The sequence below is a fragment of the Macaca fascicularis genome, chromosome 11 (assembly GCF_037993035.2).
Source record: "Macaca fascicularis isolate 582-1 chromosome 11, T2T-MFA8v1.1".
In the NCBI taxonomy this organism is placed as follows: Eukaryota; Metazoa; Chordata; class Mammalia; order Primates; family Cercopithecidae; genus Macaca; species Macaca fascicularis.
The window spans coordinates 94934221-94952596 of NC_088385.1; the positions used below are offsets into that span (position 1 = coordinate 94934221).

The 18376-nt window shown below is 35.1% G+C and overlaps 1 protein-coding gene across 2 annotated transcripts in view; it reads right to left on the bottom strand.

Moving 5' to 3' along the window:
- The window catches only part of C11H12orf50 (chromosome 11 C12orf50 homolog), a 42760-nt gene that overhangs the window by 13120 nt on the left and 11264 nt on the right, over positions 1-18376 (bottom strand). For both annotated transcript variants that reach the window (XM_005571815.5, XM_005571811.5), the window contains exons 4-7: positions 3990-4145; positions 2531-2608; positions 2336-2449; positions 600-710 (exon numbers count right to left, since the gene is read on the bottom strand). In XM_005571815.5, the coding sequence (XP_005571872.1) occupies positions 600-710; positions 2336-2449; positions 2531-2608; positions 3990-4145 (459 nt within the window). The remainder of the gene's footprint in view (positions 1-599; positions 711-2335; positions 2450-2530; positions 2609-3989; positions 4146-18376) is intronic.

Consider the following 18376-nt stretch of genomic DNA (forward strand, 5'->3'; position numbering starts at 1 on the left):
TAAAAATACAAAAATTAGCTGGGGGTGGTGGCACGCACCTGTAGTGCCAGCTACTTAGGAGGCTGAGGCAGGAGAATCACTTAAACCTGGGAGACAGAGGTTGCAGTGAGCTGAGATCACACCACTGCACTCCAGCCTAGGCAACAGAGTGAGACTTTCATCTCATAAATTAATTAATTAATTAATTAGTTAATTAATTTTTTAAATGACTCAATCAAATGATGTATTAAGTGCCTCCTTCATTTATAGCTCTGTTATAGTATATTACAGCACATACATAACACCTGAATTCATTATAGTCTGGAGTTGAGCCTACACACAGACACACACACACACACACACACACACACACACACACACACACAGGTTTCTCATTAAAATATGTAAAATGGAATGTCTTACACACTGAACACAAATTTGTACAAGGTATTTAGCAGAGATTTTGGTCTCTGAAAGCAACTGATTTTGTGATATACCTCCAACTCCTTGTGTTAAACATGACATAGACAAAAAAAGAAAATTAGTTGTAAAAGATAAAATTCAGACTCACTTATTATGTGGTGATATATTCAGAGTCAATCAGTAATAAATTAACTCACCTCCATTTTCAAAAGCAGCAATGTCAGTCTTTGGTTTCCCGTGCAATGATGTTTTTATTTCACCTTGCCTTTCATATTGGCTAAGTTTTGTCGGAACTGTAAGACTATCTCCTAGAAATAAGAAGAAAAAAGTGACCCCAGTAATTGGTAGATGCCTAAATAAGAAGTTTATGATAGAATTCATGATGAAAGTAAAAAAAGCTTTAAAGGTAATGCAAGTATTGTTTGCACAGTGACCTGATAAACAATAAATTCATAAATACATGAGTTTTAAATTCTGTGTCAATAAAGAAGTAAGCAAGTACAGTCTCCTATTTGGATTATTTATTCAATGGCAATTAAAAAATTGTAAGCAATCTAACACTATTGTATATACATAACATATTTAGTTTGATATGTTTCTCATATAAGAAATTCTGTAATATTGTTTTTGATTTTATGTGTTCACCATGAACAATCAGATAAAAAGTATTAGAGTCACTATTGACTACAAAATGCTAATTACACTGATAATTAAATAATACTCTCGGCTTTCCTCATGCATTTCTGGATAATTTTCTTCTAAAATAAACTATTAAAAGCAGAATAGAAGAGACATAATAACCTAATGCAATGTGTGATTCTGGATTGGATCCTAGCTAGACCAGGGGAAAAAATGTATTTTACTATAAAAGACATTAATGGCATAACTGATAAAATTTGTGGGAAAAGAAGGTTGCAAATGATATTGTATCAGTGGTCATTTTCTGATTTTTGTATTTATATTACAGTTATGTAAAAGCAAAGAGCTATCATGTCTGTAACTCATTCTCTCAAACAGGTCAGAAGATTATAATAATAATGTGTGTATTTAGAGAGACTGAAAATTCAAATGTGGTAAAATGCTAACGTTTGAAGGAAATCTAGGTGAAGGGTATGTAGGAATTAACTGAAACTATTTAAAAATAAAAAGCCTTTAAAAGAATAATATAAAGCAAAAGTACATATAATTGTCTTTATAATCTGCCATTTTTAATGTTCATTGTTAACTTGTTTTCTTCTTTTGTTTTTGTTTCCTTTTGTTTTTTCTCCTCTAAATAGTGCGGGCCTGCAATCTGTCCTTCCCTATATGGCCCCCAAATCTTGCGGACTCTTCTCCATCTGATGATGTCTTGCTGCCACCTACCGCCTTATGTTTGAATAGTTCGCTACAAACACTTGTAGGTATTGCAGATGTTCATTCGCAGTAAATCAGATTCTCCAAAGGTAAGCACCATAAAACGCAAAGCCTTCTATTTGTCCTCCAGCATGGCCCCTGAAATAGCCTGGTCCACAGAAGACTCTCATTCAATGACAAAATAATCTCTGTTCCGCCACTAGCGTCATTCTGTGATCTCTCTTTCGTTCTTCTTGGGCTAGGCTTACTTTTCTATTCAGAAAGAAAAATCTAGACCTCTTTCACAGGGAGATTTTTTTCAAAGACAAATAAAATGGTAAAAGCAAATTATTTACAGGATTACCCCATGGAGTGTGTAGTGTCATTATGTGTTAATGAAGTCTATTCATTCTGTCCCCTCTCTAGGATAACATAATCCCATTAATAGCAGCTTTGGGTCATTCAATACAAACACCTTCTTCTAGCTCTCAGTTATGATGTATTATCACTTTATTCTTCCGTACATCATACTAAATAATTTAGTCTATCACACTAAGTATCCCTTATATATCACTACGAAAGTTGCCTTTTCATTTCTTACCTTCTTGCAATTCACTGCCATTTTCCAAAGGCTTTTCTAACTCTTTTTCTGCTGTAGGTGCCATGCTTTTTGATGATAAAATATCTGGAGGAGTATGAAATCTGTAGTATTCCCCTAATCAACCATAAGAAAAGTAATGATTAGTATATTTATCACATCAAGTATTAGAAAATACAAAAATATTTGATTTCTTACCAGATTTATAACACATCTCCTTTATTGCTCTTTTTTCTTCAATTTCTTCAGGGGTCTTTGTCCATAAACTAGAAGCATCTATAGGATATATATTTTTTAAATTAAATTGTCCCAAAGCCAAATAATCTGAAAATTTATAAACCAGAAAGGAAAATCCCAAATACTGTTCTCATGGATAGATTACTTTTTTATATTTTTAAAATCAATAATTTTCCATACTAGTAAATATTTCAAATTGCTACATTTTAAGTATTGAAAACAATGTCAAGAGAAAACAAAGGGCTATGTATTATGTACTTTGAAATGGGACACTGAATGTATAGACTCCACGTTGAGATGGTGTATGTTTATTTCGAGGTTGATGTAGGCATGAAAGACATGGAGCTTCAGCACACAGAAACAGTAATAAATAGCTCTGTGTATTCCTAAGCACAGAAACTATGGTGGCCCGTAGTCCATAGAAGGACATATTCCAACACAAAGACAGATTGAGAGTTTTTCTTCATGTTTATCTTATATATACACACTTTCTGGCACCACTGTGCTGGGTTGCTATGGGAGGCAAAGGATGACTAAAATGCAAAGACATGGGTCTTAAGCCTGTTCATACTCTTGTGAGGATGACTTAGAATAATGCAGAAAACAGTGATTTATAGATTGTTAACTACTACATAGATCTCTACAACTTCAAGGATTAAATGTGAAACTGATATATTATTAACACATATGTAGATAAACAGATACACATGTGCATCAATGTTTTAGAAACAGTTATATATAAAAGAGAGCTTATTAGTATCTCTATAAACACCTATAGATATATAAATATCTATATACATTTATATAGATATATATTTTGTACTTTAAGTTCTGGGATACATGTGCAGAACGTGCAGGTTTGTTACATAGGTATACATGTGCCATGGTGGTTTGCTGCACCCATCAACCCTCTACAATAGGTATCTCTCCTAATGTTATCCCTCCCCTGGCCCCCCACTCTCAGACAGGCCCTGGTGTGTGATGTTCCCCTCCTCGTGTCCATGTGTTCTCATTGTTCAAGTCCCACCTACGAGTGAGAACATGTGGTGTTTGGTTTCCCATTCTTGTGTTAGTTTGCTGAGAATGATGGTTTCCAGTTTCATCAATGTCCCTGCAAAGGACACGAACTCATCCTTTTTTATGGCTGCATAGTATTCCATGGCGTATATGAAGTGCCAATATATACTTAAGCATCATATCTGTCTCCCAGACATCATACAACAAAAACTTTCCAATCCAAAAGATCATAAATATGTTAGACTTAGAACATAATTGATTAAATTTAATACAATTATAATTATTTTCTCAGCAAAATCTGCCTTATATATTACATCATAAACCTTTATAGTTAAACACATATGTAGAAAATGTTGTGAGGTTTTTGAATGTGCATTGTAAACCTGAAAAAAGGTCTACTAACCATTTTGTTCATCTACTTCCTCTTCTTCCTCAAAATTAGTTTTTAAAACTAAAGGATGGTGGATCGGTCGTGATATATTTTCCTGAGGTTTCAGAGGTTCCTGACTCTGGGTTTGGAGTGGAATTCCTTCCTGACTTTCTTTCTGTAGTGTGATATCTGCAGAGAAAATGCAACATTTCAGTCCTTTCAAGATACATGTGATGATAAGTAGATTTAATAATCAATCATTGCCCTCCTAATTAACTATATATTATTTTAAAATGTGTACAATAATAATACAATAATGGATTGTGTTTCCACACACTAGCAATGATTAAACTGAAAATGAAATGAAAAATAATCCCATTTACAATAGCATCAAAGAGAAAAAAATATTTAGGAATTAATTTTAACATAAGGTGCAAAAATTTATATTCTGAAAAAGATTGTTGAAATAAGAAAAAATATTGTTGAAAGAAGTTAAAGAAATGTTGAAATGGAAAGATATCCTTGTTTATGGATTGATTTGTGGTTGGTATGGCAATATTTTCCAAATTAATCTATAGGTATGATACAACTCTTATCAAAATCCCAATGGACTTATTGGCAAAAATTGAGAAGCCAATTCTAAAATTTATATGGACATTATTACAAAACTAAAGTAATCAAGACTATCAGGACTAGCATAAAAATAAAAGTACATCTATGAATCACTGGAATAGGATTGCAAGACCAGAACTAAATATTTATATGAATCAATTTATGCTCAACTGATTTTCAACAAGGGTACACAGACCATTCAATGGGGGAAAAAATAGTATTTTCAACAAATGTTGCTGGGATGACTAGATTGCCATATGCAAAGTAATTAAGTTGCACAACTTCATCACATCAGAAATAAAAATTCAGACAAAGTGGATCTACGAACAAAATGCAAGAGCTGCAATTATACAACTCATAGAAGAACCCTTAGGTCATGCAAAGCTTTTTAGATATGACACCAAAAGAACAAGCAATTAATGAAAAATAGCCAGCCCCCTGGCACATGGAGGTGAGCCATGAAAGCGCCTGCCAACAAGGCCCAGATTTTGCTGGAAAGAGTTTCCAGCCTTCTCAGCCAGAGAATGAAGAAACACTCAGAACCCCAAGGTGGCACAGAAAGAATAAATAAGATCCAGCCTGGGCAACATGGCGAAACCCTATCTCTACAAAAAATACAAAAATTAGCCAGGTGTGATGGCACACACCTGGAGTCCCAGCTACTCAGGAGGCTGAGGTAGAAACATCATTTGAGCCCAAGAGGTTGAGGCTGCATTTAGCTGAGATCATGCCACTGCACTCTAGCCTGAGCAACAGAGCAAGACTCCGTTTCAAAACAAAAACAAACAAAACCAAATGAGATATCACTTCATACTACAATGATTACAATGATTAATTTTTTTAATTAAAAAGACAATAACAAGTGTTGACAAGGATGTGAAGAAACTGCAATCTTCTTAAATTGCAATTGGGAATGTAAAATGCTGTAGCTACTTTAGAAAACAATTTGGCAGTTCCTCAAAAGGTTAAACATGGAGTCATCCTATGTCTCATCTATTCCATTTTCAGCTACCTACCAAGAGATGTGAAAATATATGTCCATATTATACAAATGTAATCATTTGTACACAAATGTTTATATCAACATTGTTTATAACAGTCAAAAAGTGGAAACAACCTAAATTTCCATTCTCTGATAAATGGATAAATAAAATGTGGCATATCCATAGAATGGAGTGCTATTTGGCTATAAAAAGTAATAAAGTACTTTTGCATGTGAGAGCATGGATGAATTTTGAAAACATGCTAAGTGGAAAAAGTCATTCACAAAAATAGTATATTGTATGATCCCATTTATATAAAATATCAAAAATAGATACATTTATAGAAACAAGAAGTAGTGACTGTGTAGGTTTTGGGAATTGGGAAAAAGTAGGAGTAACCGTTAATGGGTGTGAGTTTCTTTTTTGGAGTTATCCAGTGTTCCATTGGAAAGAAATGAGAAGTAACTATTAATTGGTGTGGATTTCCTTTTAAGAGTGATCCAGTGTTCCAAAATCGAATATTGTTCTTTGATCCATTTTGAGTTAATTTTTGTTCATGATGTGATGCAGTTGTGCTACTTAATTACTTTGCATGTGGCTATCTAGTTGTCTTGGCACCATTTGTTGAAAATACTATTTTTCCCCATTGAATGGCCTATATGCCCTTGTTGAAAATCAATTGAGCATAAACTGATTCATATAAAAGTTTATTTCTGGTCTTACAATCCTGTCTCAGTGATATATAGATCAATTTTTATGCTAGTCCAAATAGTCTTGATTACTTCAGTTTTGTAGTAACTTGTAGACTTTGAAATCAGGAAGTGTAAGTCCTCCAAATTTGGTTTCCATTTTCCTGATTTTTTTTTTTTCACTATTCTGGGTCCCTTAAATTTCCATATAAATTTTAGAATCACCTTCTCAATTTCTGCAAATAAGTCCATTGGGATTTTGATAAGTTCTACACTGAACCTGTGGATCAATTTGGAAAATACTGGCATACCAACCACAAAGTCAATCTACGAACAAGGGTATCTCTATTTTTCAAGGTGTTCTTTAATTTCTTTCAAAAATCTTTTGTAGTTTTCTGAATATAAACTTTGCACATCTTATGTTAAATTAATTCCTAAATATTTTTTCCTCTTTGATGCTATTGTAAGTGGGATTTTTTTCATTTCACTTTCAGTTTGTTCATTGCTACTGTAAAGTAACACAATCCATTACTGTATATTAATATTGTATCCTACAATGTTGCTGAACTTATTTCAAATAATTTTTAGATTTCTAGAATTTTCTAAATAAAAGATCATGCCAAATGCAAATAGAGATAATGTTGCATCTTTCTTTCCAATCTAGAAGCTTTTTAGCTGATTATACTGCAACAATTTCCCTGTCATGACTACAAATGACAAGAATGAACACCCTTGTCTTGTTCCCAATCTTAGGGGTAAAGCTTTCAGATTTCATGAAGTATGATGTCAGTCCTGGATTTTTTATATATATTCTTTATCGGGTTGAAGAAGTTTTCTTCCGTTTCTAGTTTGTGGAATAGTTTTATAACGTATGTGTCAAATTTTTATCAACTGTTTTTTATTCATCTGTTAAGATGATCGTGTGTTTTTTGCTCTTTATTATATTACTATGGTATGTTATTATTATTACAGAAATGGATTTTGGGAAGTTAAACCAACCTTGCTTCCGGGTTAATCTCACTTAGTTATGGAATATAATCCCATTTTAAAGCTGTCAGATTTAGTGTAATCAAATTTTGTTAAGTATTTTTTCAGTTCTATATTCATAGGAAAAGTTGGTCTGTAGTTTTCATGCAATGTCTTAGAGCATCTCACAGATATGAGTCGGAAAATGTTCCGTGGTCTTTTGTTTTTTTGGAAGAATTTGTGACAAATTAGTACTAATTCTTCTTTAAATGCTGCTTATAATTCAATATTGGAGCCATCTGAGCCCAGATTTTAATAGTGGCAATGTTTTGAAATATCAAATCAATCTCTTTATTCCTATAGATGTACTCAAATTTTTTTTTTCTAGAGTCAGTGTTGGTAGTTTGTGTCTTTCTAGAAATTTGTCTATTTTATCTAAGTTATCTAATTTGTTGAAATATAGTTGTCCACATTATTCCCTTTTAAATCTTTTTTTTTCGTAATATTGGGAGTGATGTCTCATTTTTCATTTCTGATTTTATTTTTGTTTGTTTGTTTGTTTGTTTTTGAAACGGAGTCTCGCTCTGCCGCCCAGGCTGGAGTGCTGTGGCCGGATCTCAGCTCACTGTAAGCTCCGCCTTCCGGGTTCACGCCATTCTCCTGCCTCAGCCTCCCGAGTAGCTGGGACTACAGGCGCCCGCCGCCTCGCCCGGCTAGTTTTTTGTATTTTTTTTTAGTAGAGACCGGGTTTCACCGTGTTCACCAGGATGGTCTCGATTTCCTGACCTCGTTATCCGCCCGTCTTGGCCTCCCAAAGTGCTGGGATTACAGGCTTGAGCCACCACGCCCGGCCTCATTTCTGATTTTAGTAACTTCAGCCTATCTCTTTTTTTCTTGGTCAGTCAAGTTAAAGATTTTTAATTTTCCTGATTTTATCAAATAACAAATTTTGCTTTCCCTGATTTTCTCTATTGGTTTTCTTTATTCATATTCTCTAGTTCATTAATTTCTGCTTTAATTTTTATTACGTGCTTCATTCTGTTTGCTTTAGGTTTAATGTGCTCTTCTTTTTCCAGTGTCTTAAGGTATAAGTCTAGGTTATCCATCTGAGATTTTTTAAAAAATACATAGGCATTTACAACTTATAAATATTCTTCTAAGCACTGCTTTACTTAGATGCCATGAGTTTTGGTATGCTATGTTTTACTTTTATTAAACATAAAGTATTGGCTAATTACCCTTGTAATTTTCTTGTAATTTCTTGGTTATTTACACATGTGCTATTTAATTTTCACATATTTGTGAATGTCCTAATTTTTTTCTCTCAAAGTTTTAAACCATTATATTAAGAAAAAATACACTGCATGATTTCAATCATTTTAAATTTATTCAGGCTTTTCTTATCACCTAGTATGTGATCTATACTGGAAAATGTTTCTTGTGCACTGGAGAAAAATGTGTATTTTACTGTTAAATGGAGTGCTTCGCTGATGTCTGTTAGGTCTAGATGCTTTACAGTTGTTCAATTCTTTTATTTTCTCGTTTATAATTGCTTGCATGGTATATATTTTCCATTCTTTTATTTTCAGCTTGTTTGTTCTATTGAATTTAAAAAGTGTTTTCTATAGACAGCATATAGTTTTATCTTTAATTTTATTCTCACAATCTCTGCTTTTTGATTGAATTTTTTAATACATTCACATTTAATGTAATTATTGACATAGTTGGATTTAGGTGCACTATTTTACTTTGTTTTCTATATGTTTCACGTTCTGCTGTTTCTCTTTCTTTTACACTGATGAATATTTTCTAGTATAATATTAAATTCCTTTGATCATTCTTCATTTTTTACATTATTTTCTTAGATTGCTCTATGGCTTACTATATGCTTCTTAACATCAGAATCGATTTCACTTTTATTAATTTAACGCCAGTGAGATACATACAAGAGGTTACTTCTATGCTCTATGCTCTCTTCCTTCTTCTGTGCTATTGTTACCTATATTACATTTCTATACACGACAAACCCAGTTATACATTGTTATAATTATTACTTAAGATAATTGTATGTTTCTTAAAGGAGCAAAGGGGGAAAAAAGATCAAGTAGGTATTTATAGTTTGTTCTATAAACAGAGACTATTAACCTTTTTAATTATAACTTCTAATTCTTATCATTTGTTCCTATGGATTTGTGTTACTATCTGGTGTCATTTCTTTGTCATCATAAAGTTTTGCTTCCATCTGCCTTTGTATGGCTATTTTTTAAATATATTACATTTCTAAATGTAATAGACTAAAAAATATAATTTTATATATTGTTTTATAAAATTTTTAAATCAGATTATAGAAGGAAAAGAAATATGCCCTTATGATAGTTTTATAGTTACACAACTACATTTATCAGCATACTTTGTTTCTTCATATGGATTTGAAATACTGACACAGGTCACTTGCTTTCCACCTGAAAGTTTTCCTTTAGTATTTCTTTTCAGGTGAACATACTGGCAACAAATTCTCTCAGTTTTTGTTTTCTGGAAATGTCTTTATTTGCCTTTTTATTTTTGAAATACAGCATTTAAAACTAGTTTTCTGAACAAAGATTCTTGATTGCCACAACTTTTGTTCTTTCAGTCTACAGTGAATACTGCCTGTATTGTTTCTGATGGGAAGGTAGCTGTTAATCATACTGGAGTTCTATTATATGTAATAAAATACTTTTATCTTCTTGTTTTCCAGAATTTGCCTTTATCACTGGTATTTATCATTTTTATATGATGTGTCTGGCTACAGATATATTTGTGTATATCCAACTTAGAGTTTGTTGAGCTTCTTGTATATTCAGATTAATTTTTTAATCAAATTTGGGGAATTTCAGCCATTATTTTTTCTTTCCTTACATTTTGGTAAAATGCCTCATATTTATCTTAGGCTTTGTTCATCTCTTTTTCATTTATTTTTCTCTTGGTTTTTGAGATTATATAATCTACGTTGATTTATCTTCAAATTTACTGGTTCTTTCTTTTGCAGTTCTCAAATCTACCCTTGATCCCTTATAGTATTTTTTTTTTCCATTTCAGATATTGTGTGCTCAACTCCAAAACTTCCATTTTTTAGGTTTTTTTTCATGGTTTTTATCCATTGATAGTCTCTATTGTTGAGATGTTGTCATAATACTGTTCTTTACTTCTTTACGCAGGAGTTTAGGTCTTTGGACATACTATAATTACTGCTTTAAATCATTGTCTGCTCATGAACACTTTTCAAAGGAAGACATATATGCAGCCAACAAACATATGAAAAAGTGCTCATTATCACTAATCATTAGAGAAAGGCAACTCAAAACTACAATGAGATACTATCTCACACTAATCAGAATGGCTATTATTAAGAAGCTAAAAAATAACAGATGCTGGTGAGGCTGCAGAAAAAAGGGAATGCTTATACACTACTAGTGGGAATGTACAATTAGTTCAGCCATTGTGGAGAGCAGTTTGGCAATTTCTCAAAGAACTTAAAACAGAAATACCATTTGACCTAGCAATCCCATTATTTGGTATATACAGTCTACCATGAAGACACATGTATGTGTATGCTCATCACAGCTCTATTCACAATAGCAAAGACATGGAGTCAACCTAAATGCCCAACAGTGGTAGACTGGATAAAGAAAATGTGGCACATATACACGATGAAATACTACACAGCCACAAAAAAGAATGAGATCATGTCCTTTGCAGCAACATGAACGGAGCTGGAGGCCATTATCCTAAGCGAACTGACACACTAATAAAAAACAAAACACTGCACCTTCTCACTTATGAGTGAGAGCTAAACATTGAGTTTACATGGACACAAAGAAGGGAAGAACAGACACTGGGGCCAACTTGAGGGTGGAGGGTGAGAGGAGCGTGAGGATTGAAAAACTACCTATCAGGTACTATGCATGTCTTCTTCATCATTAGATGAGATTCAATACTCAGGCTTTAGCTGCAGAAAGACATACTTCTTCTTTTTTTTTTTTTTTTTTTTTTTTTAGAAAGACATACTTCTTCTGAGATTAATGTAGAATGATGATGATAATAACACTGATTACTCATTCTTTGCCAAGAATTCTAAACTATTGAGTATTAATCTGTTAAATTCCTAAAACCCAATGACAGGTACTATTACTATCTCTACCATACAGATGAAGAAATTAGGCCAGAGAGATACTAAGTTGCCCATGTTTACAGTGGCAAATATGTGGTAGATTGATATTTCAAGCTAGTCTGAGCTAGAGCTACTATTCTTAATCTTTGCCTATTCTGGTTCCAAAATCTAGCTCGGGAGCTTCTGGAGTAACTGCAGTACATAGAGAAGGACAACTAGCTCAGAACCAAGGGTTGGTGAAGGAAACACGGATCCAGCAGGGTCTGAGGTCAGTTCTGTCCCTAATCTTTTCGATTATATAAGCCAAGAATTCCAATTTTCCCTTAAATCAAATTGAGTTGGGTTTCTCTCCTTAAAACCAGTAATATGCTGGAGTAGGCTCAGATAAGCATGTAGAACTGGCAAATTTTCAGGAATTTTGCAAGCATACTGATGTCATATTTATAGCTTGAAATTGGCTGTAGAGACAATATTTTCTTTGATGGCAACTGGCAAATGTGAACCACCAGAGCTGTTTTGTTTTGGATTTTTTCCCATTTGTTTTTTGGGGTAGAGTAGCAAGGTAGGGGAAAGGAGCCAGTTGTTAAAACATTTAGAACTACTCCGCTGTTTATGACCAAGGGAGTCTCTATGAGTACTCATAAGAGACTACTATATCACATCATGCCAGGGCATTTCATACATGAACATCTACTTTCTATGCTTTGTCAATTTTCAAAAGAAATTCAGTTTTTTTTTTTAAACAGATGTCATAAACACAGTCGTCATAATGCAGTATTTCCTATTCCCATAAATACCTTCATAGCTAGAACACACATGCAATACAAAGCACGTAGGTTAAAAGAAACTTTTGTATAAACAAATTATTTATAACTAAACAAGTTGCTTTTATTTAGACTCACAGGAATTGGGCACTGTCCTCCTCTTGTCCTTCAAAGAGTACAAGAAATGCTAATTTTTGTAAAATTCACAGAGCAGAGGTTCTTCACAAATTATTTTTCTTCCCTTTTCACTAATTCTTTAAGAGCATCCGCATGGAATTGTTTGGTTAGGGCATTAGGGCAAACCTATACAACACTTGTATAGATTTTTAAATAACTGACTGATATTCTTTGTAGTATTTTTGCCAAAAAAAAAAATAGTTTAATCTAAATGTGATTAGGAGGAAACAAATGAACAAATCCCCAATTTAAAAGATATCCTACAAAGCAACTAGCCTGAACTCTTTTAAAATGTATATGACATGGGGCAGGGTGCAGTGGTTCACGCCTCTAATCCTAGCGCTTTGGGAGGTCAAGGTGAGTGAATTTCTTGAATCCAGGAGTTGAGACCAGCCTAGATAATATGGCGAGATCTCATCTCTACCAAAACTTACAAAATTAGTCAGGCATGGTGGCATGAGCCTGTGGTCCCAGCTACTCAGGAGACTGAGGTGAGAGGATCACTCCGGCCCAGGAGGTCAAGGATGCAGTGAGCTGTGTTCATACCACTGCACTCCAGCCTGGGCAACAGAGCAAGATGCTGTCTAAAAAAAAAAAAAAAACCAAAAAAAAAGGAAAAAAACATGTATATGACAAGGAAGAAAAAAAAAATCCTGGGAATTTTTTTAAAGAGACATCAGATTTTTAAAAAGAAATTAAATAAAGAGACATGACAACCAATTGCAATGAATGATGCTTAATTGTAAATTGGATGGGGGGGGAAACAATTTTAAGGCTGCTCTACTCAATGTTTGGTCCCAAGAACCTATGAGCTTATTAGAAATTCAGAGCCTCAGGCTCCAGCCCAGATATACTGAATCAGACTGCAGTTTAAACAAGATTGTCAGATGATTCCTATGCATACTAAATTTTGAGGAAGCACTGCTATTAAAAGAATTATTGCATAATTAGGAAAATATGATACAGATTGAATATTACACATTGCTGATTCTATCAATGTTAAATTCCCTATATATGATAGTCATGTGTGGTTATATAGAAGAATGCCCTTGAACTTAGAAGGTACATGCTGAAGTATTTAGCAATGAAATGTGAGGATATTTGCAACTAACTCCCAAATGGTTCCAAGAAAAACAAAAATTTAGAAATGTGTATTTGTACCTTATATGCAGATATGTAAATACAGTAAAGAGCAAAGAGAAAGTAAATGTGACAAAATGTTAATTGGTGAAGATAGGTGAAGAATACATGGAGAGCTAGTGTTCACTGAACTATTCTTGCAAATTTTCTGTAAGTTACAAAATGTCTTTAAAAGTTGAGAGGAAAACAAAAGTATAATGAAGCATTAGTTTAATTGGTGGTCTAAGTGGTGACTGAGAATTGTTTTGTTTTTTGGTGGTGGTGGTTCTAAGCTCCCCAGGTAATTCTAACGTGGAGCCAGAACTGAGAGCCTGTGGGTGAGACAAACATCAGATGGGGTATCTGGGCTTCTGAGCTTCATGTGATTTAAGAGAACAAGTTTCAGAAAAGGGAGGGAAATATAAATTGAGAAAGAGAAAAGAAACCGTATTTAATGGAAGTACATGTAACGCAGAAGTGCTAGAATGTCTCACTCTATACTGTAAATTAAAGGGGAAAGGCAGTCTTCTATTAAATACAAAAAACTTTAATAGATTTGAAAAGAACTCTATTGAGTAGAGTGGAATAGAAGTAGCCCCTCAGAAGGCAGAAGGCAGATCAGGAGGTCTGATGCATTGGTCATTCAAATGACAAAATGTATTGGAGTATACTTTAAATGTCATGTCTGATTTTTGTGATATTCTTCTTCTTCTTCTTTTTTTTTTTTTTTTTTTTAGAGACAGAGTCTCGCTGTCGCCCAGGCTGGAGTGCAGTGGCACCATCTGAGCTCACTGCAAGCTCCACCTCCCGGGTTCACGCCATTCTGCTGCCTAAGCCTCCCGAGTAGCTGGGACTACAGGCGCCCGCGACCACGCCCGGCTAATTTTTGTATTTTCTTTTTTTTTTTTTTTTTTTTTTTTTTTTAGTAGAGACGGGGTTTCACCGGGTTAGCCAGGATGGTCTCGATCTCCTGACCGTGTGATCCGCCCGTCTCGGCCTCCCAAAGTGCTGGGATTACAGGTTTGAGCCACCGCGCCCGGCCTAATTTTTGTATTTTCAGTAGAGACGGGTTTCACCGTATGAGCCAGGATGGTCTGGATTTCCTGGCCTTGTGATCCGCCCGCCTTGGCCTCCCAAAGTGCTGGGATTAGAGGCGTGAGCCATCGCGCCCAGCGGAGATACTTTTAGAGTCAGACGGAACTATGTTTGAATTCAGAAACTGCCACTTATGAGAGGTATTATCTTGCCTAAGATACTTGGCCTCTATGGACCTCATTTTCTTCATCTGTAAAACCGGGAGACTAACTGTATCTATTGGGCCAGTGTTTATGATTAGATAAAATTCGGCCTGAAAAGTACTCAGCATAGCAGTGCCACAGGGAATACACTTAACAGATTATTCTAAAACACTGGGTATGCGATTTTCTAATCTCTTATAACTCCACTTCATTTTTTAAAAGTCACAATTAAACTGCAAGTGTATACAGTCCTAAAAAGCAAAATGTGGAGCCCTTAAACATGACTAACAAATGTTAAGTCTGAAGAAGTAATATTTGAGTTCCTGCATTTTTTTTTTTTGTAGGTTTTGATGCTCTTTGGACCTCCTATGAGAATAGACGCAGTATGTAGTCAGGATGAAGAATCTGCCACCCAACACAAATTACACCGGGGGCTACCATTTGGTGTGCTATGGCATTTTCTTAACCCCATTCTTCCTTCCCCAGAGAGGAAAGAACTAAACTGAAGAACTTTTATCCTTCTAACCATTATGAATTACCTTTTTTTCTAAAACACACACACACACACACAAATTAGTCTGCGTGTACTGACTTTTCAAGACTTCAAATAAAAGGCAGATAATAAACACAGAGGCTAGACATTCTAAAGAAAGCTGACCAAAGTTTAATTTAAAGTGGCCAAATCAGTTGTCCAAGAGATCACTGGACACTGACCTAGAATAAATAAAAATCAAATGATCCCATTCAATTGTTCATTACAGGATAAAGTGGCAACTAGCCAAGGAAAGATGAGTAATTTCCATGTTCAAGCTAGCTCCTGTGTTTGGAACAAATTTTCCTTCAGCAAAATATAAAAACTTTTTTTTAAAACAATAGCTTGTCTAAGAGAGTATATAACCTCTAATGTATACCATAGGAGAAAGAATAAGTGCCTGCCAGGCTTGCAAAGAAAGTCCAAACTGTACTCAGAAAATGTCTAGGGAATTTTTATGGTAAATAATAACAGAATTATGTTTTCTTGCATAAACCAATTCTTAATTGGTTTAGCACCTATTTGCTTTTAAACTTAGAAATGATAACCAGAAAGATTATGTTCTCTTTTAAAATTCTATGGTTTATAAATACATAAATAAAATATCTTCTAAAAGAGTCCAAAACCTTTTAAAATTCACTAGCAGATTGAAGTTTAAATTGCAAAAAGAGTAACTGGCAGTTTTATACCCCCAGACAAAAAAATGTAGGACTCCTGATAATTGCACTTAGTGCTTAAAGATAACATACAATGGCAAATCATATAATAAGAAATTGCCTTTGGCAAGTGCCTTATACCGGAAGAGCACAGCTGGTGATTTAGACAGCACTGCTGTGGATCCAGCTCACCTACTTAATATGGACTATGTGACAGATCTCAATTCATCAAGCAGAAGTCTTAAAGCTTCACAGGTTGCACATTTAAATATCTAAATTTTATCTTATTTTAGCCTGAGAGAAAATTACACACATTGTACAATGTTCTGTATGAACCTATATTTAGCCAGTTACAATTTGCTATGAAATGGTTTGTAATAACCCCACTCTAAATTTATCAATTAATCATATGCATTTGCTGACACTCATAAAGGTGGATATTCACAAAGGTATTACTTTATAATTTAATCTTTGGTCTGCCCGGAATCAAATTATACCTTCTGAGGTATTGAAATATTTCCAAATAAAGAGGCAATGCAGTAGTTCAATACGTATTTCAACTGAGCTTGTTAGTTTATCTACAGTCTGGAAAGTGAATCCTTTTCCCTAGAGTACAGAAATGTGTCAAACAGAGGGAAAATAGTTACAGATTTAACATACATAAATGCCACTCAGGGATTCCCGGAGTAGAACCGGCCACTATGTGAGAGCCAATACTATGTGGCTATGTTAGGTGCTCAAGATTTTTCAGTGAACAAAATAAAAATTCTTGCTCTTATGGTACTTTCATTCTATAGGAAGGAGTCACACAACAAACAATAGACATATTAAACAAGTAAATTATATTGTATCTGAGAAATCATTGGGGATATGGCAATGAGAAACTAGGCAAAGAAGTTTGGAAGTGTGTAAGGCATGCATGGGAAAGCTGACTACATTTCAAATACAGTGTTCAGAATAGTCTTATGTAAAACGTAATATTTTAGCAAGGCTGTGAAGAAATAAAGAAGTTAGCCATGAAGATATTGAGGGAAGAGTGTTTTGCACAAAGACCCTAAAGCAGGAACATGCTAACATACGCTAGGTAAAGCAAGTATACAGTGTGATTGGAGTAGGGCAAGCAAGCATACGGGTGAGTGATATAGTTTCACTATGTCCCCACCCAAATTTCATCTTGAATTGTAACTTCCCAAATTCTCACATATGGTGGAAGGAACCTGGTGGGAGGTAATTGAATCATGGGGGTGGGTCTTTCCTGTGCTGTTCTCATGATAGTGAATAAGTCTCACGAGACCTGACGGTTTTAAAAACAAGAGTTTTCCTGCACAAGCTCTCTCTCTTTGCCTGCTGCCGTACATGTAAGATGTGACTTGCTCCTCCTTGTCTTCCACCATGATTGTGAGGCCTCCCCAGCCATGTGGAACTGTAAGTCCATTAAACCTCTTTCTTTTGTAAATTGCCCAGTCTCAAGTGTCTTTATCAGCAGCGTAAAAATGGACTAATACAGTAAACTGGTACCAATAGAGTGGAGCACTGCTGGAAAGATACCCAAAAATGTGGAAGCAACTTTGGAACTGGGTAATAGGAAGAGGTTGGAACAGTTTGGAGGTCTCAGAAGAACACAGAAAAATGTGGGAAAGTTTGTAACCTCCTAGATACTTGTTGAATGGCTTTGACCAAAATGCTGATAAAGATATGGACAATGAAATCCAGACTGAGGTGGTCTCAGATAGAGATGAGGAACTTGTTGGAAACTGGAGCAAAGGTGACTTTTACTAAGTTTTAGCGAAGAGACTGGCAGCACTTTGCCCCTTCCCTAGAGATTTGTGGAACTTTGAATTTAAGAGAGATGATTTAAGGTATCTGGCAGAAGAAATTTCTAAGCAGCAAAGCATTCAGGATGTGACTTGGGTGTTTTTAAAGGCATTCAGTTCTAAAAAGAAAACAGAGCTTAAAAGTTTGGAAGATTTGCAGCCTGACAATGAGATATAAAAGAAAATCCTATTTTCTGAGGGGAAATTCAAGCCAGCTGCAGAAATTTTCATAATTAACAAGAAGCCAAATGTTAATCCCCAAGATAATGGGGAAAATGTCTCCAGTGTATGTCAGGGACCTTCATGGCAGCCCCTCTTATCACAGGCCCAGAGACCTAGGAGGACAAAATGGTTTCATGGGCTAGGCCCAGGGTCCCCATGCTGTGTGCAGCCTATGGAGTTGGTGCCCTGTGTCCCAGTCACTCCAACATGGCTGAAAGGGGCCAAGGTACAGCTCAGGCCGTGGTTTCAGAGGGTGCAAGCCCCAAGTCTTGGCAGCTTCCATGTGGTGTTGAGACTGCAAGAGCACAGAATTTAAGAACTGGGGTTTGAGAACCTCTGCCTAGATTTCAGAGGGCATATGGAAATGCCTGAATGCCCAGGCAAAAGCCTGTTGCAGGGGCAGGGCACTCATGAAGAACCTCTGCTAGGGCAGTTTGGAAGGAAAACGTGGAGACAGCACTGCCACACAAAGTCCCTACTGGAGCACTGCTTAGTGGA